Here is a 26,076-nt window from a genome sequence, read left to right as displayed (position 1 = left end):
AATGAACACAACCCCCCCCCCTTCCTTGCCTCCCTTGTCTGACAGTCATGAAGATGAAAACAGAACAGATATAAATGTAAAGCATCCCCACCAAAGGACACATGACTGTTTCATGGAAGGTCCTCCCTGCTACAGTGAATGCCCACCCTGAACCTGTGGAGCAGCCAATCGGCAGAGGAGCCAACAGCTGATTAATCAGATGGCAAAAGTGGGTGCTGGGAGGAACCTTTTCTGAAAATATGTTTTCTTCCATTTTTCTTTTAAGTGATTTCATCAGTATACTTCTTCTATCTCTTATCCCACAATAAAGGCAAATGAACTTCAACTCCACAATAACCGGCCTGTTTTCCAGTTTGAAGCGATGTATTTCAGTACCTTCTTTTTTCTTGAACTAAGAATCCCTAATGATACCTTTGAAATCTGAGAAGTTTAGATGACCATGGGGCAGAGCAAATATCTCCCAGCAAAGCAGGCTGCAGGCTCCGGCAGGATGGACACCTAACCAGATTATCAACAGAGGCTCCAATCCAGCCCTTCTGTGGGACTCGAGGCAGGTCAGCTCTCTCACCCACAAAAGGAAAGGAGGAGTCAAGTCCCCTCTGATTCTGAAATTCTGAGGCTACAAATTAAACTCACTCAAAGCAAGATACATAAAGTTTTCAAATAACACTTACCAGGTAAACATACTTTTATTTGGTTAACAGAAAATTATATAAATATTATGTAACCATAAAAATGCCAGCCAAGCAAATGGCACACCTTGTAAAGTAATGCAGGCTTTTATGGTTTAAGTACAACCAGGACATATTAGGTCTTATACTTTCAGAAAAAGGGGCTCTATCCCAAAATTAAGTTTATATTCTCCAAATGTTACAAAATGAATACAGAAAATAAATCCTTTGGCCAGACTCATTACATAAATAAAATAAAGATCATGGCATGTTTTTAATGCTTTTGGCTGTGATGGAAATACAATGGCCAAAGTCATATCCAGAGACAAAGCTGATCACTATCAACTGCTTCCTTTAATAACTGGGAATAACTTGGAGTTAGTGAAGAATCTGAATCAAAGGCTACTAAGGCTATTTCCCAGGAATTTCTGTCTCTATAGGACAGTCAACTATTTGCCTAGAGGGTTTAGATCGACTTCATTTAGAGGACTACTGGGACACATCTTTCAGATCCCTTTCAAACCTGTGCATTTCCGAACCAAGAGCATCCTACAGCAGCCCTGTGGAAGCATCATTACCCTCCATTTCCTACCTTGTCAAAATTGAAAGTCATTCTTTAGCAGAGATCACCTTTGAAATGTAATTCCTTCTAAAACACAAACTGACGGTTAGATATCCACAAAGGAAAACATCAAGCACTGTGAAAGAGTAAAGCAGACAGCCAAAAGCAAGGCAAACAGGGTCCATACCAGAAAAAGAAAGCACAAGAAGAATATCCCTTTGGATTCTGGAAGCCATAAGCATGAAATACAATGCAGATATTTGCCTCAAAAAATAGGTGCTACTCTCCCGGTGTCCTAATTTGTAAGAAAATGGATTTCCTTCAGTTTTCTTCAGGTCAAGAATATAGCACTGAAAGTATTAGTCATCAAAGCTTCTTAGGAAGGATCCAAATTTAATAGCCAGTACAAAACCATCCCCAAAAAGTAATAATGCACAGACTTTTAGAAAATTAGTAATGCCTTCTTGGGGCCAAGAATCAGGAAAAACAATAAAATGAATGTTAACAACAAGTTCTGCGGTAACTCTGAGAAATTCTAACATGAAAGTATTCAAGAATATGGGACACCAAATACATACGTCATTTACAAATAGGGTCAATCCATGCAATATGGTTTGGTTCTGTGTCCCCACCAAAATCTCACGTCGAATTGTAATCCTCAGTGTTGGAGGAGGGGCCTGGTGGGAAGTGATTGGATCATGGGGGTGGACTTCCCCCTGGCTGTTCTCATTATAGTGAGAGAGTTCTCACGAGATTCAGTTGTTTAAAAGTATGTAGCACTTCCCTCTTCACTCTCTTCCTCCTGCTCCCACTACGCAAGACGTGCTTGCTTCCCCTTCACCCCTCCACCATAACTGTGTTTCCTGAGGTCTCCCCAGAAGCAGAAGCCTGTACAGCCCACGGAACTGTGAGCCAATTAAACCTCTTTATAATTATCCAGTCTCTGATATTTCTTTATGGCAGTGCAAGAACAGCCTAATACACCAAGTCATCCTATTAAGCATGCAACCTCCCCATGACCTCAGGGAGTAAGAGTGTTTGCACCACAGTTAAAAATCAAAAACAAATGGAAGGAACACTAATAATAATAAACGGGGCAGGAGAAGATGTTGGGGGGTGAATATGTTAATGCCTTTCACGGTGGTAATGGTTTCACGATGTATACTTATTCCCAAACTCATCAAGATGCATACATTATATACAGCTTTATAGGTCAATAGTTCCTTTAAAAAGTGGTTAAAAAACAGAAGCAAATGGAAGAACAAGAAACAAGTGATCTCCTCAGTAACCTGCTTAAAGTTAAACTGTCTCGAATCTAATCACAATCACGTGGTCTGCTTTGAATAAACCATTAAATCTTCAAGTTAACAGTATCTTTAAGTAAATGGGAACATTTTTTGAATTTCTGCAAATACCAATAATTTCAGAAAGTGGAGGTATGTAATTCAGTGAACACTTTCAGGTACTGTTAAGCTCAAGGCTTAAGCTATTATCAAGTTTAATTATACCTTACATTATCACAGGTAGAAAGCCGTGAAATAATTTGCTCACTATTTCTCTTTGGTAGTGCTGCAGCCAACCACAGCTTGTCTTTAGCCATAATTCCAAATCTACATTATTTTGATCAGACAGTGAAAATGGTTACAAACATTTAAAATTAAGAGCTATATTCACAAGATCATTTACATTACACATAAAGCCCCACTCTTGTCAGATGGCCAAGAGGTTCTGGAACGTGTAACAAATGTTTGACAAGTTTAACTGATAGTTGTTTGACAAGTTGATGCCAAAAACAAGCGTAGAAAAACAGAGCCTTAAAGAATGTCAGCAGACTTTATTTCTATTGGGAATTTTAATTAATTATTCCAAAGCAGGCAGGGGAAATGGAGTAGAAAAGGGATAGACACATTTTTTTTTTTCATTTTTTATTTTTGCTTTTATTTTGAGACAGGGTCTCACTCATTACCCAGGCTGAAGTACAGAGGCACAACCACGGCTCACTGCAGCCTTGACCTCCTGGGCTCAAGTGATTCTCCCACCTCAGCCTCCCAAGTAGCTGGGACCACAGGCCCATGCTGACGTACCATGATGCCTGGCTACATTTGGCTACTACATTTCTTTTGGTAGAGAAGGGGCTTCACCATGTTGCCCAGGCTGGTCTGGAACTCCTGGGCTCAAGTGATCTGCCCACCACGGCCTCCCAAATAAGACACATTTTCTGTTACTTACAAATACTCTGTTTCTTGATGACAAGTATGTAGTCAAAGTCATGCATACATACCCTAGAACATTTTCTTCTCACACAATAAACTATACCTGGCAGGGGGAAAGCCTCAGAATAGGAGAAGGCAGATTCTTCAGGTGCCTCTGGTTTTGATAGGTTAGGAAAATCACTTAAAGTATTCTTAAGAGGCAGGAATGCCCCCGCCTTTCCCTTTTTCCCTTTAAAGGCAATCTTGTGACTAGAATAGTTTCTACAACCATTTGTATACTTTGGGAGAAATGGCTAAAATGTGGCAAACACACTGAGTGAGTTCCCATTCTGCTGGAATCCTGCCAGTCACACAAGAGACAACGTGACTGGCACTTAGGACTCTCAGCTATCAGGCAGGTTGAGCCCAGCTCAAAGACCAAGCTGTTTTCTTCAGATTCTAGAAAAGATCTTACAATGCAAACAACACACATTTCACAAAGTAAAATACTTTTCAAAACTAGCAAAGAACTAATGCTCAAAGCTGGAAGTAAAAATTTGAAGGTTCTTATATATATGGTTTTCTCATTCTCAAGCATTCTTTGCACTTGTGACTTTCCTGTCAATTATACACCTGTTTACCATTTGCCAATTGCAATGCTTTCCTCTGAAATTCAACAGAGCCCCAAACCCTTAATATTAGTAAAACTCCAAACCCTCCCTTCAGACTATAATTATCTTTCCCTAGATTTCTCAGTCCTTTCTTATTTTTAATATTTTAAATTCCTGAACAATTTTAAATTGTACATGGATAGCAGGCAATTTATTCACTTTTTAACATCTCTGGTATTTTCCTAGGACAGTGCTGTGAACATAAAACAGTCAGAACAAAATGCCTGTCAATGAACGAACTTCCCTGGGAGGAATCTCCTGCTAACATATTACTTCTGTAGACAAGTAGAGGACTGTGAATTAGCACCTCTGAATTTGCTGGTCTGAACATGTTGGAAAGCAAAAGTTCTTTCCTCAGTTCTTATTTGATCTGATCAACAATCACTCTGGTACCACTCAACATGCTGCTGACCCAGCCAAACAGTATTTTTAAATTCTGGCAGTGAAAGATTTGTTGCCATTTCAAACATTATAAGCACACCAGTCATCCGTACAGGAAGGAAAGATTCTGGGCAGGTTTACCATCTACAACGATACAGGCAAATCCTATGTTTCCAGACTCCCATATTAAATTTACTCATGCTTATTAAAGTCTTATTACCTGCTAATCTTGCCTCAGCTATCGGCATTGAACATCAAGTACTGGACAGGAGGATCCTGAAGAAGAATTCAAATCCTCTGACCTACTCTGATACCATATTTCTCATCCATGCCTTTATATTTCAACTGCTTTAAAGTATTAAGATATAGAAGGTCCCTCCCATCCATCTACCACACTGCCACAGGCATTGTATCTTGCAGGCGCATATCTCTTGTGGGCACAAGGGATCACAGAAGAAGCACTTCTGGGGGGAGGATTCCCTCAAACAACTCTAATTTCAAGTGTGTGCCAAGTCATCCTGACTGCGCTCAAGCCTAAAAGACTAACATAACGGGAGAAATGTCCAACAGGTCTCACCCCATAATTCAGCCTTTCACAAATGTTTTGTATTCTACACCCCAGAGAGTGTCTGAGAGACAAACAGAATAAGACACCCAATCACCCCATCGTAATACATCCACAGACAAGGTATGCCATGGTTTCATGTGAAGATCTGGCTAACTGCATTACCAGGGGGCATACTCACATGCCAGGTGGAGGAGACACAGGGCACAGTGTCCACCCTGCAGACATAAGTCCACTTCAGGCGTGCACACCACTGCCAGGTGAAACGGTACGAACGGGTTGTACTAAGTGCACCAAGAATGCACGTGTGCAGCTGCCTAGACCACATTCCCCTCAGAGGACTCCAACTTTCTTTTAAATTAGAAATGTCCTTTTATAGAACATTTAAAATTCAGTTTAGGATTTTCACCGAATGCATAAAGCTCATCAGAAGCAGTCAATCCATAAAATTTCTGTGCCTCTTCTCCAATATCAAGAAGTGAAAAAGATGAAGTTATATTTAGATGCTTCAAATAACACAAAAGGCAACTGAGTTTTCCTAGATTAAAAAGTGTCAAAAATCTGACTACAGGCCAGGAGTGGTGGCTCACGCTTGTAATCCCAGCATTTTAGGAAGCCAAGGCAGGCAGATTGCTTGAGCTCAGCCTGGCCAACATGGTGAAACCCCATCTCTACAAAAAAATACAAAAATGAGTTGGGCAGGATGGCATGTGCCCATAGTCCCAGCTACTCGGGAGGCTGGGATGGGAAGACGGCTTCAGCCTGCAGGTGGAGGTTGCAGTGAGTCAAGATTGCGCCACTGCACTCCAGTCTGGGTGATAGAGCCAGACCTTATTTCAAACAAAACAAAACAAATCTGACTATAACAGGTACAGAAATGTGTATATTAAAATGGTCAGGATGGACAAAAAAAGAAAATAAGCACAGACCCTTCTAAACTTATAAATAAGCACAACAGGCCAAAGGGATCTATTAAAGGATAATGACAATTCTCTATGGAGGTCGTCCTCCTAGTCTACTTTGGCATGTATTTTCCTTAACTGTTTTTGCTACATGAGAACATCTGTCTTCTTTTAACTAAGGAATACAATTAAAGAAGAACCAGGGCCAGGCAGCTATTAAATAAAATAGCTGAAGTTTTGTTCAGTCAGAAACATTTCATGGGCTGATTAATTTTTACAAATAGTCTGAAAATCTGAGTTAAGCCGGGCGCGGTGGTTCACGCCTGTAATCCCAGCACTTTGGGAGGCCGAGGCGGGCGGATCACAAGGTCAGGAGATCGAGACCACGGTGAAACCCCGTTTCTACTAAAAATACAAAAAATTAGCCGGGCGCGGTGGCGGGCGCCTGTAGTCCCAGCTACATGGGAGGCTGAGGCAGGAGAATGGTGTGAACCCGGGAGGCGGAGCTTGCAGTGAGCCGAGATTGCGCCACTGCACTCCAGCCTGGGCGACAGAGCGAGACTCTGTCTCAAAAAAAAAAAAAAAAAAAACAAAAAAAAGAAAATCTGAGTTAAAAAATAATAATTAAGGCCAGGTTCAGTGGCTCATGCCTGTAATCCCAGCACTTTGGGAGGCCGAGGTGGGTGGATCACTCGAGGTCAGAGTTTGAGCCCAGGCTGGCCAATATGGTGAGACTTCATCTCTACTAAAAATACAAAAATCAGCCAGGTGTGGTGACACACACCTGTAATCCCAGCTACCTGAGAGACTAAAGCAAGAGAATCACTTGAACCCAGGAGGCGGAGGTTACAGTGAGCCAAGATCACACCACTGCACTCTAGCCTGGGTGACAGAGCAAGACTCCATCTCAATACATTAATTAATTAATTAATTAATTTAGAAAAAAGTGTCCATGTCATCCCAATAAGAAAATACAATATTCATAGTCTTCTAAACCTATATACTAAAATTTAAACCTCTTAAAAACCTGATGTCTCATCCTGAACTTTTTATATGTCTTTTTTCAACATTTAAACCTTTGCTAAAACTAAAAAACTCAGCATCCACAATCAAAACTAACGGTCACAGGTGAGAACAAATTCCATTAAAAACAGACTCGGGACAAACAGGAGAGAATTATCAAAGGGGATGAAAAGATTACCATTATTTTTCCTGGAAATTTCTGGCAAGTCTGGCTGGTGGTACTGAGGTGAGTTTCTTGGTAAATGGTTTTCAGGTAGTTTCTTGGAGGCCTTCAGTGGACAGAGCTCCTGTTCCTTGAACTCGGCTGTGTTCTCTGAAGTTTTAATGTCAGTTTCCTTAGGAAACATACATGTCTGTATTCCCTCCTTCATATTACATTCTGAAGAAGGATTATTGAAAACAATTGTGTTTTTCAGTGTGTTTTCTTCTTTATTCAGTAAGTTTTTGGGAAGGGTTAAATTCTTCTGCAGGTTGACATTTATGCCACTTGCATATTTGAGGTTGATCCAGTTCTCACCCATGGCATCAGTGCAAATGTCCTCTTTAGCAGCAGGCAGTGAGCTGCCCAGGGGCGAAGTCTGTTTTTCCTCAGTAGTTGTGCTGGTGCTGCTGGCTGCAGCTGTGCTGGTTTTGTGTTTACTGTAATATACTGAGCATTTGTGCTTCTTCTGAGAATGACCGTAGGTGGCTGGGCTTCTCTTTGTAGCATTCTGGATCCTGCTTTGGGGAGTGTTCACTGGAAGGCAGTTCTTTCCCCTGCCTTTATCAGAGGGGCCATATGTATCGAGAAAGTTCTTGCAATTGCTTCTGAATTTAAGAAGAAAAACATTTAGCATAAAGGCAAAGCAAATCAAACTCTACTTCTCCACTTCCACATCCATGAGAAAAGGGTAGCAATCAGTACGGAGCGTAAGTTCTACCTTCCCTTCTTCTAAAGCTCCAAGAGTTGTCTGCCAATGAGAATACCCATCAACTAAGTCCTTGCGTGGAGACTACCTCATAATAATAATGGGGCAGCTGTTCACATAGTGACTTAAAGGAAATTTTATGAAAATAAATGTGGAGTCAAAATTTACGGTTACTTAAAATTAAATCAGAAACAAGTAATAACAAAAGAGAAACTGCTCCCACTCCCAACCACACTATAAGAATTCTTACTTGTAAGAATGGGAGCTGATTACATCCATGGGACCATTGTTTTGCTGTGAAGAGGAGCTAGCATTTTGCCTCTGTCTTGTTTTCATGAATTCCATGAGAATGTACTGTGCTTGTTGGAAGGCTATTAAAATCACACCCAACAGGGACAAACTGAGGAAGAAAGCAATGAGGTTCAGTATCGCATGGTTCTGACTGGCATTCAAATGACTAGTTTCATTACGGAAGAGTGGGGAACGATTTACGAGAAACATCTGAAGATGCAGTATTAAAATTCCCTAAGATTTATAACATAATTTCTGATGTTCCTTAAAGATTAAAAAAACACACACAAGTCTCCAAACTTGTGCATATTTATAAATTTGACGTTACAATTCCATTTTTATGAAATCATTCAAAAAGGGTCATTCCAGTCTTCTAATCTCAAATCATCACTGCATGAGCTAACACAAGTAATTAACATTCATATCATCCACCATGACTGCCTCATAGGCAGTCATTATATACCATATAATGAAGCACAACTGTCTATGATACTTCTAGGTCCTATGACTCTCTTACGATTAGTTTATTATAACCTTAAAGTGTGCCAGTGAATCTTTCATGTATGTCACAGTTCTCAAGGCAGTAACAATTCCACTCAATTCATATACTTTGACTACACTGGGGCAGTTCACGTTTTCACGCAACTTGCCTGGATGACTTCTCTACTCCGTGAGAGGAGAACAAGGGAGATGGTAATGGTTTACCTGACAAAGAAGACCGTGAGTCTCCAAAATGACTCCTCCCAGCTGGGTCCTGGAACCACATCTGCACACAAGGGCAACAGGTGATGAGGGAGAGTCACATTGAGAGTGAAGCGAAATTCTAGGTCCGCTGCGGTTACAAGAGTTAGGTCCCGAATTACCCAGGAAGAGGTAAAGTCTGGAGTGAACCTGAAAATAAAAGAATCATCCTTATGAACTTTTGTTTTAATTTTAGCCACAAAGCAAAATAAAGACAACACGTCTTCCTTCTACAAAAGAAGTATTTACATAAAAACAGCATAAGATGTCTTAACAATGGAAAAAGTTTTCCTCCTCACACTGTTAAATGCACCACAAAACTGAAATCAAGTTAAAGCCCAATGCTTACACAATGCTGATATCGCGGGATGTGTTTGGGTCCAGGGAAAACTGATGACAATCCAGCACCTCGAATCCATAACCTTGGCAGTTATACCCATTAATTTTCAGAGACGAAACAGTTATAGGAAGCGGTCCAATATTCTCAACTTTAAAGTTCTTTGTAATAGATAAAATTTGCTTGCTGTCTTTCAGTTCTAATGGGAACCAAAAAAAGATATATTTAGTATATGTGAACTATAAAATTTATTGAAAATAATTTATTGGGTCAGTATTTATTAAATAAACCAAACCATGATCTATATCACTAAAATGTGAAAAAAAATCCAACATAAGCTCAAAGTATGATTTCTATCTAATTTCTAGAACAATTATAGATTCTGTTCTAGGATACAACAGAGATACTTGAGTAGGCAAGATTTTTCTTACGTGAAATGTTCTACCAAGATACAAAAAGTAACCAAAATCTCTTCTTTGGTCCTTTACTTGTTAAAGGTTAAGGTAAAAAGTTTGTTCTTCTCAAAAGTCAAATAGTTTGATTTACTACAAGCCACCATATACCCCATGCCCTATAACTTTCACTCACATAGAACCAGGCACCAGTTAAGGGGATGTATAAGTGCTTCTGTATAATCCATCACAGCTGCTAGAAACACAGTTCAAACATGTGCTATGCTATTATAAAGAAGCAAATCCTTGCAAATAAACGAGAACACATTTTATACTGAGTTTGAAAAAAGAAAGGTTATGACAATTTTTAAATATCCTTGTGAATTCATAACAATCTATCCCACATAAGTACTAATATTTCTATCTGGTTCCAGTTTTTTTTTGTTTTAGAGACAGGGTCTCACTCTGTTGCCCAGGCTGGAATGCAGTTGTATGATCATAGCTCACTGCAGCCTTGAACTCCTGGACTCCAGCAGTCCTCTGACCTTAGCCTCCCAAGTAGCTAGGACTACAGATACACTCCACCACAGCCAGGAGATTGTTTAATTTTTTTGTAGAAATGAGGTCTCACTACGTTGCCCAGGCTGGCCTTGAACTCCTGGGCTCAATCAATCCTCCAACATGAGAAACCTAAAGTGCTGGGCACGAGCTACGGTGACAGGTCTGGTTCTACAGTGCGTTTTTTTTTTTTTTTTTTTTTTTTTTTGGGACGGAGTCTCGCTCTGTCGCCCAGGCTGGAGTGAGTGGCCCGATCTCGGCTCACTGCAAGCTCCACCTCCCGGGTTCACACCATTCTCCTGCCTCAGCCTCCCGAGTAGCCGGGACTACAGGCGTCCACCACCATGCCCGGCTAATTTTTTTGTATTTTTAGTAAAGACAGGGTTTCACCATGTTAGCCAGGATGGTCTCAATCTCCTGACCTCGTGATCCACCTGCCTTGGCCTCTCAAAGTGCTGGGATTATAGGCGTGAGCCACCGTGCCTGGCCTCTAACAAATCTTTTCAAACTCAGTGCCCATTTAGCATAGTTTTCTAAAACAAACAAAAATCTACTCAGCCATTCAAATAGTCCTACAAATAATCTAATGGTTTCACCAACCAGGTTTCTCTGTAGAAAACACAGTTACACTAAAATGCTTTCTGTGTTTTTATAAAATTAAAAATAGTAATAGGAAAATAAGAATTTACCGAAAGCATTTTACATTCATCATTTATTTCTGTTTCAGTTCCTTAGGAAGTTGCTGAAACTAATATAAGTAGTTTAAAGGTATTTCATTTAAGTACATGCATAATTTTAAAATTTTCTAGTGCAACATGTTAATGTATTTCTAAATCTGTACTGTCTGATATGGTAACCATTAGACATATGCAGCTATTTAAACTTAATTAAAATACATTTTAAATTAACTTCAGTCACGACAGTTATTTTTATTTTTTATTTTGTTTTTTTCTGAGACAGGGTCTCACGCTGTCACCCAGGCCGGAGTGCAGCGGCATGATCGTAGTTCACTGCAGCCCAGATCTCCTGGGCTCAATCAATTCTCCCACCTCTGCCTCCTGACTAACTGGGACTACAGGCATCTGCCACCATGCCTCGCTAATTTTCTCTTATTGTTAGCAGAGATGAGGTCTTGCTTTGTCGCCCAGGCTGGTCTCAAATTCCTGAGCTCAAGAAATCTTTCCAACTTGGACTCCCAAGTACTGGGATTACAGGTGTCAGCCACCACACCCAGCAACTAGTTATTTTTAAAGACTTCTTTTTTTCTTTTTTGAGACAAAGTCTTCACTCTTGTCACCCAGGCTGGAGTGCACTGGCGCGATCTCGGCTCACTGCAACCTCCGCCTCCTGGGTTCAAGCGATTCTCCTGCCTCAGTCTCCTGAGTAGCTGGGATTACAGGCATGCGACACCACACCTGGCTAATTTTTGTTTTCAGTAGAGATGGTGTTTCACCATGTTGGCCAGGCTGGTCTCGAACTCCTGATCTCAGGTGATCTGCCCACTTCAGCCTCCCAAAGTGCTGGGATTACAGGCGTGAGCCACCGTGCCCAGCCATTTTTAAAGACTTCTTAACCACATGTGACTAGTGGCTACTGTCTTGGATGACACAGATACAGAATATTTTCATCATCATAAAAAGTGCTATTGGTTAGCACACTTTTAATGTTTTCTCCAGTCATCATTTCAGTGATTTTCTGTGATTAGGTAACTGACAGCCAAATGAACTGCTTTGTGTATTTATTTTAAATGTTTAACACTACTCCGATAATTCAGTAATTACACAATCTTTTTTCCCTCTGTATCTTTTTGGTTTGTTTGTTTCAGAGAGGGGGTCTTGCTATGTTGCTTGGGTTGGCCTAAAACTCCTGAACTCAAGTGATTCTCCCACCTTAGCCTCTTGAGTAGCTGGGACTATAGGTGCTGATATGGTTTGGATCTGCGTCCTCACCAAAATCTCATGTTCAATTGTAATCCCCCATGTTAGAGGTGGGACCTGATGGGAGGTCAATGGATCATGGGGGTGGTCTCTCATGGTTTAGCACCACCCCCCACTCCCACAATGCTGTCACTATGATAGTGAGTTATCGTGAGATCTGGTTGTTTAAAAGTGTGTGACACCTCCTCCCCTCTTGTGCTCCTGCTCTAGCTATCTAAGATGTGCCTGCTTTCCTTTCATCATCTGTCATAACTGTAAGTTTCCTGAGGCTTCCGCAGAAGCTGAGCAGATGCCAGCATCATGCTTCCTGTACAGCCTGCATAGCCATGAGCCAATTAAACCTCTTTTGTTTATAAATTACCCAGTCTCAGAAATTTCTTTACAGCAATATGAGAACAGACTAATAAAGGCCTGCACCACCACCTAGCTTATGTCTATTATCTAAGTTGAGTTAAATATCTAAAGATACCACTCTAATCCAGGGGTACCAGCCTATATATGCTCAAATGTTTGCCTGATTTCATTATCTGCATCAATACAATGAATTTACTATAAATTTTTAGAAATTAGGGTTTAACAATTTTAAATTTTAGAATTTAGAATTTAACAATTTTAAATTTTAGAATTTAAAATTTAGAATGTATAGAATCCTTTCACTCTCAGTTTTAATGCCAACCTTCCCTGTCAAGAGTGCCACGCATATGAACTCACGTCTACGGCAGTCCATCAGTGTGGACTCGGGCACCTTAAATCGGAGGGAGCCTCCTGCACCAGGAAGTCTTCCACCCACTTTTAATAACTCTCTCGCTCCAAATCCTTCCACGCCAATCATGTCAATAACAGTCAAGTTATTCCTGCAGTGAAAGGAAATACAAATCAAAAGGCATTACATGGAGTCACAAGGTACAATGTACTTGAATTTAAATATTCTCAGTTAGCAAGAATGTTTTCAAACTTTTTTGAAGTTTTAAAAAAGAAAATCCATTTAAATAGTGTGGAATCTTCTTCCATCTCACAGAATAAGAGTGCAGCCACAGGCCAGCGAAGCTGCCACTGCCAAGTACCAAAGTGAGCTGACTGCAGCAAGAACATGCAAACAATCATGACCCCCTTCCAACTACAGCCCACACATGTAGCCTCATATGTTTTTCTGATAACTAGAAACCAGGGTAGTGATCAGACATTCGAGAAAAAAAACTGAAGAAATAAACTGGGGAACACAAACACTAATAAATTTAGACAAAAATGACAAAACTTATTTACAGGGTGAATTAAGGTGTTTTCATAGTAATCATAAGAAATTCTGCCTTAGGGATGATACTAAACATAAAATTCTACTGTTTCTTTTGAAGTGAAGATTTAAAATATCACCCCATAAATAACATATATCTAGTCAGGTTTTTATCAAATAGTAATTCAGACTAGCATGTGTCTTTTCATTAATTGAAATTCCAGGACAAAAAGGTGGAAACGATTTTTTTTTTTAATTTTTATTTATTTACTTAGGAGATAGGATGTTGCTCTGCCACCCAGGCTGGAGTGCAGTGGCATGACCACTGCTTACTGCAGCCTCAACCTCCCAGACTCAGGCAATCCTCCTACCTCAGCCTCCGAAGTAGCTGGGCCCACACGTGAGCATCACCATGCCCAGCTAATACTTTGTATTTTTGTAGAGACAAGGTTTCACCACATTGCCCAGGCTGGTCTCGAACCCCTGGGCTCAGGTGATCTGTCCGCCTCGGCCTCCCAAAGTACTGGGATTACAGGCATAAGCCACTACACCTGGCCTGGAAACCATTTTTAAATGATGTATATTGGAGCGAAAGCCACTCCTCATAATGTAAATACTATAGAAGCAGCAAGAGAATTCATTTTACTTTTATAATTATATAGAATACACTGAAACAGCTTTACATCTTTAAAGGATTAAAGAGACTTTATTAACCATTTAAATACCTTTAAGTGATGGAGTAATAGATGACTGATGTTGTTTACAGGGCAGAAACTACCAGAAATAAATTAACTTCTATGAAAAATTTAGACTTTCTTTTCAAGTCTGAGATAGTTCAACCTGGGGTGAAATAAAGTTTGTCTCTGGACTTCCTAAGACCTTAGTTCTTCAACAAAAAGTCGGTTTAAATGAAACACTAAGTCAAAAAAAAATTTTTTTTAAAGAAAAAAACAGAAAAAAGAAACACTAAGTCAACAGGGCATTAAGTATTTTTAGTTAAAATGCTTAATGAATAAACTCTTAAGAACTTTAATTTTTTTTAGTATCATTCATTTGCAGAAGAACAAACTTACATTTTATTTATTTATTTATTTTTATTTATTTATTTTTTTTGAGACGGAGTCTTGCTCTGTGCCCCAGGCTGGAGCGCAGTGGCGCGATCTCAGCTCACTGAAAGCTCCGCCCCCTGGGTTCATGCCATTCTCTTGCCTCAGCCTCCCGAGTAGCTGGGACTACAGGTGCCCGCCACCACGCCCAGCTAATTTTCTTGTATTTTTAGTAGAGACTGGGTTTCACCGTGTTAGCCAGGATGGTCTCGATCTCCTGACCTCGTGATCCACCCACCTCGGCCTCCCAAAGTGCTGGGATTACAGGCTTGAGCCACCGGCCCGGCCCAAACTTACATATTAAAGAAAATCCTGAATAATAAATTTTTTGCCAGGTGATCTGATACTACAAGTTTTTAAAAAATAACTCAAATGTCATTTATTAAAAATTAAATTTGTGTTATACTTCTCACTAATGCATAGAGCTTCAAGATACATCTGTATTTACTGTAAATTTTTAAAAGCCTTTCAAGACTACCTAAAGATGAAAACAATTTAAATATGAAACACATTTAGCATACTTAAATCAGTTAGCAGTAACTCATTTCAAAGGAAGAAAAGGAATAAAAAGAGCCAATGGGCTGAATGAAACACCTTTTCTATTGTCCTTTGGGCTACCGAGAATTCCAGGAGCAAAAAAGAGATGAAAATGATACAAGTTTGTTCAAATACTAAAGACTGAAAATATCTACAGCAGTCCTTTAATGATCTTTCTATGCTAAGGACAGATTTGCATGAGTGTGTTCTGCCGTTTGAGACAGCTGGATGAGAAGCTGTGTGGAAAGCACTACCTCTCCTGGAGACATGCACGCACACTCCCTGTTGGAGAAGAGAGGAGACTGAGGCCCTGGGAATTACATATCAAGCCTCCAGCGACCTCCTTCTCAGCTTCCACTTCTTCCTACCCTGCAACACAGTCTTCATCCTGAAGGTGTGATTGAGAAGTAAATGTCAACTATCAGCTAAAGAGATTTACACAGATGAGTCAGCGAGAAAGAAACAGATTCTACAACAGGAACACACCTACCGGATTAGTATGAGTGAGGTAACTTTTCCATAGTCAGTGGGTGTGAAAACTACGCCAACCCTTTTCATTTCCAAAGGCTGCAGATGTAAGTGGAGGATGCCAAACCTGGATTCCTCAGAATGCGTACCCTGCAAATTATTAACAAATTAAACAATGTCATACTCCTAGAAAGCAAGCTTCCATTGTCATTAAGTGCATCCTAGAGTTTAAACATGATTGCTTTTCTTTTAATGTCCAGATTTGATCATCCTAATCAACCTGTTTGAACTTGCTTATCCTGAGAGTTCACTCCAATAAACAGCTTCTGAGCCATAGCTAAGAAACATAGGCAGAGGCTACAGGACAGCCTGACACAGATGCTGGAGAGGGGATTTGCTTCCTGGTTTGGATGGAAGTTGGGGCTAGCTTTCTAGACAAAGATGCTCTGAATGTAAATCATCAATCAGAAAACAGACCCAACAGCCTCTGCTTGAATGCTAAAGCAATCTGACAAGACCACTCACCCACCATTGGACAACCCAAAGATCTCTTTATATAAATTCTTTATATTGAATTTAAGTTTATATAGAAGTCATCTTTATTATATTTAGTATCTCCAGTCAGAAGAAAGATCTTTATTTACTCACATCTTCCTCTATGTCCTCCAAGACGTCTTTTGGTGTTTTTTGTTTGGTTTTGTTTGGTTTTTGCATAAAACTTGTGCTCTAAATTTAGTATCCAAAGTTTAATTTTTTTATCTTTTTGTTAAGTGGACTTTCCCTCTTTCCACTGCTTTTTCTAGCTCCATTTCACTAAAAACAATGCATAATTTCTTAGAGCTATTATATAATCTGAAGAAGATTATTTCTCTTTGTTTTTAACTTTTATCTTTCAATTATTGCTAGTGTTACTCATGCCATCTGAAAAAAAGAAACAGTAATAGTATTTATAATTTGATTTATTTTTATTAGAATTATAAACTCCATGAAGGAAGAAACCCTGTTTTATGCATGTAATATAAATACTGACTTTAAAAGCTGCTGACTTTTGGTGTTAAACTTATAGTAAAAACAGCACCTCTATTATTAAATGGTTCTTATATGCCAGGCACTGACATTTTTAGGGTATATAAAAAATTCCAGTGCTCTTAACCAAAGGAACTATATTTCTAAAAGCAAATCAGCAAAATCAAAATGCAGGAAGCCTTTCTTTACATGATGATGAATTCTAATAACAATTTTGAGTTAAATTTTAACTCAGTGTTTTCAAGGCACTGATATTAACTGTTCTTTTTGTCAATGTCATAAATTAACAATAGCAATAATTTCCCTTATCCCAAAATGTATAATATTTCTTGGGAAAAATATTCTGTCATAGATAAAAACTTTCTCCAAATGAGTTCTATCATTTATTCACATCTAAATAGAATATTTAAATTTAAAATAAATGGGCATTATTTTTGGAATTTCAAGATGTCATGACTGAATACCAGTGAGGCAAGATATCACTTAGTATTTTGGACTAATTATCTTGAATAGCCTTGAAGACCTCCTGGTAGAGAAACTGAGACAGAGAGAGAGGGGCAGGCTCACTAACAAGAATAAGACCACACCTGGGTGCAAGGCTTCAGCCCTGCCCGCACCAATGCTGCCTCAACACTTAAGAAAAGAAAGGAGAGTCTGTGGCAATGGGTTACCTGTGGTCTTCCTCCTTCTGTTATTGAAATTAATCTAGAGCCAACAGTATATTTTTGGAGGGATAAAGATAAAGAAGAAAATACTCAAGGCGCTTAAATGTGTATGTGTAGTAAAAATAGAGTTATCTGCATATGTGAGTTTATATGTATATGTATGTATTTTCTGTCAACAGATGTTCCACTTTTGAATTGATCTGAAACACAGTATACCTGCAAGGCCAACACTCAGCTATACACAAATAGCCATGGAATGACTGAGTGGAAACTGAGAAGTAAGGCTGCCAAGTCCCCAGGCAAACAGCATCTTCACCACATGAAATGTTTACTCCTACTCCTAAGTATTTGGGCAAGACCTCATGATTGCCCACAGGCTTAAGAATTTTAGAGTAGTCCTTTTTTATAGAGTAAACATCACAGAAATTGGGTGACTTGCTAAAAACAGGAACACAGTTTAGTAAGAAAAGATTTTTTTAAATGTATTTGTTTTTACCTTTCCTTGCCTTAAAAAAGAATTTGAGGGCCAAGGAATCTTAAGAGAATTATAAATTCTGGGGTCTCAAGTTTCATGGTTTTCTACAAAGCTCTGTTCAACTGTTATTTCTTTACTCACATGATTCTAAATCATCAAATTAAAATGATTTAGAGCTAACATAAACCCAGCTCCTATTGCATTAGTTAACTGGAAAAATCTGCTATGTATTGTTAATACCTAGAGAATAAAAACAAAAGAGCCATATATAGTACATAAAAGACATTTTAAACTTAAATTAGCGAGGCCCATATGCTCATGTGTCTAGTTTGTCGGCATTCTTTTTTCTGTGTTAGGATAACATCCTACCAGGTAAGGGCAAGCTTCAGTGAGCTGGAATTCACCAGTTGTGAAATTAATCATCTGCATATCAGTGCCAAACCTATAAGGAAAAAAGCAAATGTTTACAATAGCACTCACATCTGCCAATAAAGAAAGGTTTAATAAGTGTGTGCACACATATACATTTATACATAGGTGAGTACATGTTTGTGCACACACATACACACAAAATTCATCCCGTCCTGTCACCACTGTGTCCCAGGTCCATCCCACATTCCCACACCCATGTCTGCCATATTGTCAGTGATCAATAAATATTGCTAAATGAATGACTTTGGCATCACAGGATATAAGGAGGCAGATGGTGACAGAAGCTCTAAATATAAAGCAAATTTTTTGGAAAAAAAAGTGACTCTCAACCAAAGGCAATTTTATCCCACAGGAAACATTGGGCAACGTCTGGAAACATTTTTGGCTGTCACAGCTGGGGAGGTCCTACTGGCAACTAGTGGGTAGAAGCCAGAAATGATGCTAAACATCCTTTGACACACAAGATGGCCCCTCCCACCCCCACCAAACAGAATGGTAGAACCATCTGGTGCAAAATATCAATACTGCGAAAGCTGAGAAACCCTGGGATAAGGGTGGATCTTACTAAACGAGAAGCTGGAAACATTCTGAGTAAAACTGTGATTGTGTGAAAATAAGATATAACAGACATGAACTAATTATCATCTCTTCCTGTTTAGTGCTAGACAAGAATATACATTAAACCCTCTGCATCTGCAGGTCCCAAACCTGTAGGTTCGACCAACCACAGATGGAGAACCCTCAAATAAGGAGGGCCAATTTTTCCATCAATGGTTTTAAAGGACTTGAACATCCTTGGGATTTTAGTATCCGAGGGGGTCCTGCGACCAATTCCCCTGCAGATATGGAGGGCCAACTGGACTAAAACACTAAACTTATTTATGCTGCCCAGAAATCACCATGATTGCGAGTCTAAATGTTAGGAGTATATGTGAAGAAAAAATGATGATATAGGTTCCCTCACTAAAGAAAAGGATGTTCTGTTGGTTAGTGGACTTCACACAGTAACAATGAAGATGCCACATAACACACAGAGCCAGGCAGTTCCATCAAATCACACGCACAAGGGGCAGGATGCCCAAGGTCCATGAGCTAACGGGTTAATACTGTGTCCACATCCACACACAGGGCCTGGTTGAAACACTGCAGGACATTAAGTATTTCTAAGTCTTCCCAGTACTTCCCAAACTGCCTCTCAGAAAAAAAAAAAGTCTTCATACCATCTGTGGAGCAGGTGTACCAGGGCTTTGGGTTTAGGGTACAAGGAGAGAGGCAGGAGCTGCAAGGAGACCGGCCAAGAGGACGGGTTCTGCACCACAAAGTACTTTACCTAGGTGTGAGGAAAGACAAGTTAAAACCCTGAGAGGGACACCGCATCCCTCCTGAGATATTCTGGCCAAAAAAAGCATAACCTAATCATGAGGAAACATCACGTAACTCCAATCAAGAAACATCATAGGAAATCAATGGCCAGCACGCTTCAAAAATGTGTATGTCATAAAAGGCAAAGAACGGCTGGGGAAGATTAAAGGAGACTAAAAAGATCTGCCAATGAAATGAGAAATCCTGGACTGGATTCTGAACCAGAAAAATAAATGCTATACAGTATGACAGTGGGATCTCTGAAAACACTTGATCTACATATACTGTATATATGTAGTATATATACATATATACTGTATATATATACACCATAGATTAAATAACACCATCATGATTGTTACATTTTCTGATTTTGATCATTATACTCTGGTTCAGAAAAAAGCCCTTGTTCTTAAATAATTCACACTGAAAGTTAGAGGTAAGAGGGTGTAACGTCTGACACTCAGATGGCTCACAAAGACATGTGTATGCAGAAAGAGAATGTTCAAGCAAGTGTGGCAAACATTAAAAATTGAGAAATCTTTGCAAAAACATTCTTTTCTTTTTGCAAGCTCCTGATTTTCTCTTTGGGAGCTCTTGCCAAAAACTTTTCTCTAAGTTGAAATCATTTAAAAATAAAAAGTTAAACACCGGCCTGAGGATGTCATCCCCAAGAAAATCTATGGGCACCTGATACAGCATACATTATAATTCACGTCATGGGTGGTATAGAGTTCTTAGCCATGAGACATAAATGGAAGTCTGCTGGAGGCACCTCCTTCTCTTTGCCCAGTCTTCCTGCCACCAGAGCTGGACAAGAGAGGCACAGACAAGCACCGAAGCCAACACGCTAAGGATGGACAGTAGACAGGGAGAGAAGCCTCAGTCCCTGATGGCATCACAGAGAGCACAACCTGACTTCCTCTGGACTTCTCCCCTTTGAGCTTCTTGTTATAAAATGACTCCTAATTAAGCCAGTCAAGATTTTCTCTGCTGTTTGCAGTTGAGTACTTTGTTAACTGACACATTTATGGAGTGTACATTCAATTCAAAGTCTATTTGTTTCATGCGTTTTCAGTCTGCTTACAGTTTTACTGCTCATCTAGTTCTTTTGACATCTCCTTAATTTTGGCTTTGAAATAGTAGCTCTAGGTGGAAAATCTGGTACTTTGAAAACCCAAGCACTGGGGAGTCACTGACAAAGATATGGAAAGACACACAGTCCTCACCACGCTGCTCCTAAGGGCAGTTGCGCTGAAGTTTAACACGAGGCCAGGCTCTGCGACCAAACGAGGCAAAAAGAAAACAAAGGACTCTGACTCCTTGGATTTCTTCAAGTGAGCAAATCGAGTGGTTCCCAAAACATTCCTCCTGTTTAATTGATAAAGAAACTATTATGAAAAATAATTTTGCTATTTAAAAATTTAATATTTAATACTTTTGTTATTTAGGGAAATCAGTAAATACTATTCCCACTTACAGGAAAAGGGCTCTTGGGGAAATGGTTTACTCTAAGTCTGGGGATGGGAAAGTACAAGATTGACCCTAGAAAGCCCTGTTTTACTAGAAAGCAAGGAAGCACTCAAACAACAACAGGAACATTTCAAAGGACCACACAAGCCAGCCAAAGAGCTCCTACCAGCCAAATTTAGAACAATTTATCATCAAAATTTATAGTGATGGTAAGAGAGTACAACACTGCAACTAAAGAATCAGAGTGATGCTTAAAAGCAAGAGAAATACTCTTTTAGAAAAAAAAATCTGCCAATAAACGTAGAACGAACAAAATAATCAGAAACATCATTTTGCAGCCATTTGTCTAACAACTGATTCCAGCAAGGATTATCAATAAATACTAAAACCATGGGATGAAACATCCTTAGGGAACAGGGCATTTATATGGTAATTTATCAAACTGTCACAGCACAGATTTATTAATTATACAAGGAAAAAGGTATGTACAATGGAGAGTTCTGTCACTCATCACCTAAACCAAGTGACTGAACTCAGCAAGGCCAGTAATGGAACAAACTGACATTTATGTACCTCCTGATGAGATGAAATAATACAGACACAAGTTCAACCAGGTAACTCATATTCTTGCCAAAAACATTTAACCAGATCATGAACTTGAGGAAGCAAACAGAAAAATCCAGAGTGTGGAATGTTTTATAAAACAACTGGCCTGAATTTTTGAGAAGTATCAACATGATGAAACATGATGAAAGGTAGGAACACTAGTCTAAAGAAAACTAAGAAAACATGACAACCAAATGCAATGCATGGCCTTTAAATGGATTCTGGATTCAAAGAAAAGATAAAGAAAAAAGCAGCTATAATGAACACTACTGGATCAACTAGGGAAAATTTTTAACACAGACTGTATATTAAACAATATAATTATATGAATGTCAAGTTTGTTGGGTATGCAACGGTAGTATAGTTAGATACAAGAAAATATTCTCCTTAGGAAATAAAGAATTTCCTAATAAAGTATTGAGAGTTGAAGTATGACATCTACAGCTCACTTTCAATGACTCGGCAAAAGTCTGCGTGTGTGTGTTTCTATGTGTGTGTGTACACATATAGAGAGAAATAAAGCAAAAGTGATAAAATGTGAGCATCTGGTGAACAAAATCTAGATGAGGAATATCTGAGAATTCACTGTACTATCCTCAACTTCCGAGGTTTGAAATTTGTCAAAATTAAAAGCTGGAGAGAAGTATCAATCACTAGAAACTAAGGACTGTAACATCAATAAAATACTGCGTGCAGTCGTTGGCCCGTATGCACAGTTTTGCTTTCTACAGTTTCAGTTACCTGTGATCAACTGGGGTCTGAAAATATTAAGTGAAAAATTCCAGAAATAATTCCTAACTTTTATATTACACACAGTACTGAGTAGCATGATGAAAGTTCAAGCCGCCTCACTCCATCTTGTCTGGGACATGCAAACCATCCCTCTGCCCAGCATATCCACACTGGATCCACTACCTGCCTGCTAGTCACTTAGTAGCCATCTCAGTCATCAGGTCAACTGTCCTGGCATCACAGTGCTTTTGCTCAAGTAGCCCTTACTTGACTTAATAATGGCTTTAAAGTGCAAGAACAGTGATGCTGACAATTCAAATATGCCAAAGAGAAGCCATAAAATGCTTCCTTTTACCCAAAAGGGTGAAAAGTTGTTGACTTAATAGAAAAAAATTGTATGCTGAGACTGCTAAGATTTACAGTAAGAACGAATCTTCTATTTGTGAAATTATGATAAAGGAAAAATAAACTCATGCATCGTATATAGGGTTTGCTACAGTTTCAGGTATCCACGGTGGGGTGGGGGTGGGGGTCTTAGAATGTATCCCCGCAGGTAAGGAGGGACTACCATAGCAGTGTCTCCCCACTACTGAACAAAAAAGAAGACGGTGGAGACATACTTGCAGACGTCACCATTTTTATATTTCTTCCATCTTTCATACAATTTATTTGCAAGTTCAGAATCCACATCCCAAGTAGACTGATCGAGAGAAAGGCTCCCATTCCAATTAGGATTTCCTAAAAGTTAGATCAGATTCCATATTTAGATTTACAGAAAACATAATTCACTTAAGTAAATAATGCCAAGGGCTGAATATTAAACTTCTTAAACTGAGAGGACTGTAGGGTTAATAAATGCCACCTCAGTCCTCTGCTGCTTATTAATTAAAAGTCCCTCTAACTCAATGGTAAATGATATCAAATTAAACAAACATGTCGTAAAACAAAACTAAATTGAATTATGTAAAGGTAGTAACGTAAAAGACACATGGCTCATGAATACAGCCTGAAACAAAATTATACTTGGAACATTTTTAACAGCTTTAAATCTAAAATGTGAAACTCCTTCCACACACATGCTAATCATCAACAAGTCTTCCAGGTCACCATCTACAGTGCTGAGAGAAAACAGTAGTTCTTGAAAGGGGGCACAGACCAGGAGCCGATCCTAGAGAAGGTGCATGTTTACAACTGGTCTATTGTTCACCTCATTCTACCAACAGATTTGTTCTGTCTTCCTAAGGAGGGTATCAGGAAGGAGAGGTGGGAATCTTTAATATAAAAAAAAAAAAAAAATCTATACTTTAAAACGCTCCTTAAATATCTTTATAAATCAAGACAAAAACAAACAAACAAACAAAAAAAACACAAAAAAACAACCCAAAAGAAACAGCTTGGACCCCAACACTAAGGCCCTTCAGTCTCAAATCACAACCAGCACCCTCTGCAAGATGTTTACACTCCTATAACTGAAGTCCTCAAATACAATTCCAAGTTATTTTTACTAACTTCTAGTCAGTTCTTTTACAAAAGAATCAGAATCTTCCAATTTTTCCTATGGGTGCTATGATGATCAAACAATGTTATTTGAAAAAAAAATCCCTTGCGGAAGTACAAACTACTAGATAATAAGGGGGCATTCTTTACACAAGTACCCCAGGTGTTTCTGGAGGGTTCTTAACAATTTTAAGTCATTCTGTTAATGATCATCCTCTCTACAGAATATGATGCAATTACCTTTATAGAACTAATTATTCCATTGACAAATGCTAATTTTCCTCACTACTTCCCATCCCCCAAACTAGAGTTCTACAGAAAGCCTAAGAGCAAAATACTTACCTGCTTTTGATTTTCCCATGAAATAATGCATGCCACAATGTGCTATCACTTCAAAACCCAGACTCCCTTCCTAGATTGAAAAGTAATATATGAATAACTTAAAACACAGCACTAAACATAAAAATCCCAATGCACTAAAATTCAAAGCAGACATTGGCCTGCACCTCAGTGAACTTCCCTTTAACCACGAGCCAAAAAGTTACTTTCTAATTTTTTAGGGATTTTCAGAGAAATCTGAACTGTCTCTCCCTAGGAGGGTCACTGAGTGGATTCTGCACGCACAATAATCAATAACAAGAATGACCCTTGGGCCCACAAGACACGAAATTGCCATCTGAATGAAAGATTATGATCACATGGCTGCACTGAAGCCTGGGCAACACAGTGAGACCCTAGCTGTAAAAAAAAAAAAAAAAAAAAAAAAAATTTTAAAGATTAAATTAGTCTCAGGACATTCTCAGGGGTTAGAGGTTTTTTTTTTTTTTAATTTAACTGAACCCTAATCTTCTGGGAAACAGTACGCTGATCTATAACTCCTAGCTATTCAGGACATTTACTTTCCCATTTCCTACAGGTATGGAGAGTACAGACACATGACTTCCACATACACCTGAAACCTGCCTGCTGCTCTCACAGTCACTCTGCTGATATGCATCTCTTGAATAGAAAAAAAAATTTCTAAGAAACCACCCCTGCTCGAAATATGGATAAATGGAATTAACCTTACACTCTGCTTAATTTTAGAATTCCTATCTGCATGCTTTCAACTAGTTAAGCATGAGACATTTCTAACTATGAAAGATCCATACTGTAAGTGAGAAAAAAATAAAGATGGTTGCATGAATGTTGCATAGAAAAACCAGAACCCAGAGTTATACAAAATAGCTTGGAGCAAAAAGAAGCAAAAATAATAACCAAATGAAAAGAAATAAATATTAAAGAAAAAAGAGACATATTTAAGACAGTCTAAATTAAATACAATTTACCCAGATTTCAGAAAGCATTTTCTTAATTGTGAATCTTTTCAGGCTTTAGACTTGGCCCACTAAGGAAATTCAAGGATTACGGGCAACTGAGAGTCACTTAGAAGAGATCCAAATAAAGCATTTAACAATCTAATTTTTTAAGTCATTGCAAGTATGTACTAAAAACCAAACTGTGTTTTCTATAGCTAACACATATTCATTGCTCTACAAATTTTGGAAATAAATGAAAATTATATCTATTAATCTATTGGTCATGCCTTATTTCATTCAAGAACTTCAAATTACTTTATAAAAAAGAAAACTCTTTCCAAATAAAGATTTCTATATCTGAACAATTTATCATCCAAGACTGGCCTGGTAATACCCTTCAGTTTCTTAGCCTTAAAGAACATGAGCTTAACCCAGTTAATAAAACTCAAGCACTAAAGATTAATAAAAAACAACAGTAATTAAGAAAACTGTAACACACATATCGTATTGTAGAAAATACCTTGTTTGGTGCTGAATAAATCTGTAGAGGTATTGCAAAAATGGCACCTATGTTTGTAGTCAAAAATACATTGGTGAATAGATTTATGGCAATGTCTTTAACAGCAAGTTTCAAAGAAAATATATTCCAACAGCCTGGAGGTAGAAATAAAGGGCCAGTGAAATTCAGAATCTAAAAAGAAAAGAAGCAAGAGAAATTACTTTTCCTAACACTAATTATGATTAAAATCTTTATAAAGTATGATGCTAACGTTCTTCTATATTTCAGAAAGTATGACTTTACTCAGTTATTTCCAGATCAAAATTTGCAATATTTTTATAGAAATGATAGGTTACAAATAATGCTTAAAGATGACACTGTTTTAAATTTCACAAAAATAATCTTGAAATTTCAGTAAGTGATATTTAACCCTACTATTTTATCATGAACCAGGCTCATTTTAACTAAATATAACCTTTTTAGAACAAACCATATACATAATATTTTTGAATAATGGTAACAGCAAATATTTTGAAAG

General features: G+C 38.6%; 1 protein-coding gene across 12 annotated transcripts in view; it reads right to left on the bottom strand.

Moving 5' to 3' along the window:
- Positions 1-26,076, bottom strand: part of TMEM131L (transmembrane 131 like) — a 170,345-nt gene that overhangs the window by 25,362 nt on the left and 118,907 nt on the right. For all 12 annotated transcript variants that reach the window (XR_013417346.1, XR_013417347.1, XR_013417343.1 and 9 more), the window contains 12 exons: positions 25,560-25,730; positions 24,084-24,153; positions 22,865-22,982; positions 20,663-20,804; positions 19,292-19,401; positions 18,009-18,081; positions 15,496-15,623; positions 12,843-12,985; positions 9,257-9,443; positions 8,872-9,057; positions 8,126-8,275; positions 7,146-7,774 (listed from right to left, as the gene is read on the bottom strand). Coding sequence is in view for 6 of the 12 variants with exons in the window: in XM_015139364.3 (XP_014994850.3) it covers positions 7,146-7,774; positions 8,126-8,275; positions 8,872-9,057; positions 9,257-9,443; positions 12,843-12,985; positions 15,496-15,623; positions 18,009-18,081; positions 19,292-19,401; positions 20,663-20,804; positions 22,865-22,982; positions 24,084-24,153; positions 25,560-25,730 (2,107 nt within the window). In the remaining 6 variants the exon portion in view is untranslated. The remainder of the gene's footprint in view (positions 1-7,145; positions 7,775-8,125; positions 8,276-8,871; positions 9,058-9,256; positions 9,444-12,842; positions 12,986-15,495; positions 15,624-18,008; positions 18,082-19,291; positions 19,402-20,662; positions 20,805-22,864; positions 22,983-24,083; positions 24,154-25,559; positions 25,731-26,076) is intronic.

The sequence above is a fragment of the Macaca mulatta genome, chromosome 5 (genome assembly GCF_049350105.2).
Source record: "Macaca mulatta isolate MMU2019108-1 chromosome 5, T2T-MMU8v2.0, whole genome shotgun sequence".
Taxonomy (NCBI): Eukaryota; Metazoa; Chordata; class Mammalia; order Primates; family Cercopithecidae; genus Macaca; species Macaca mulatta.
The sequence above is the reverse complement of the archived record's forward strand: the minus strand, read 5'-3'. Positions and strand labels throughout refer to the sequence as shown.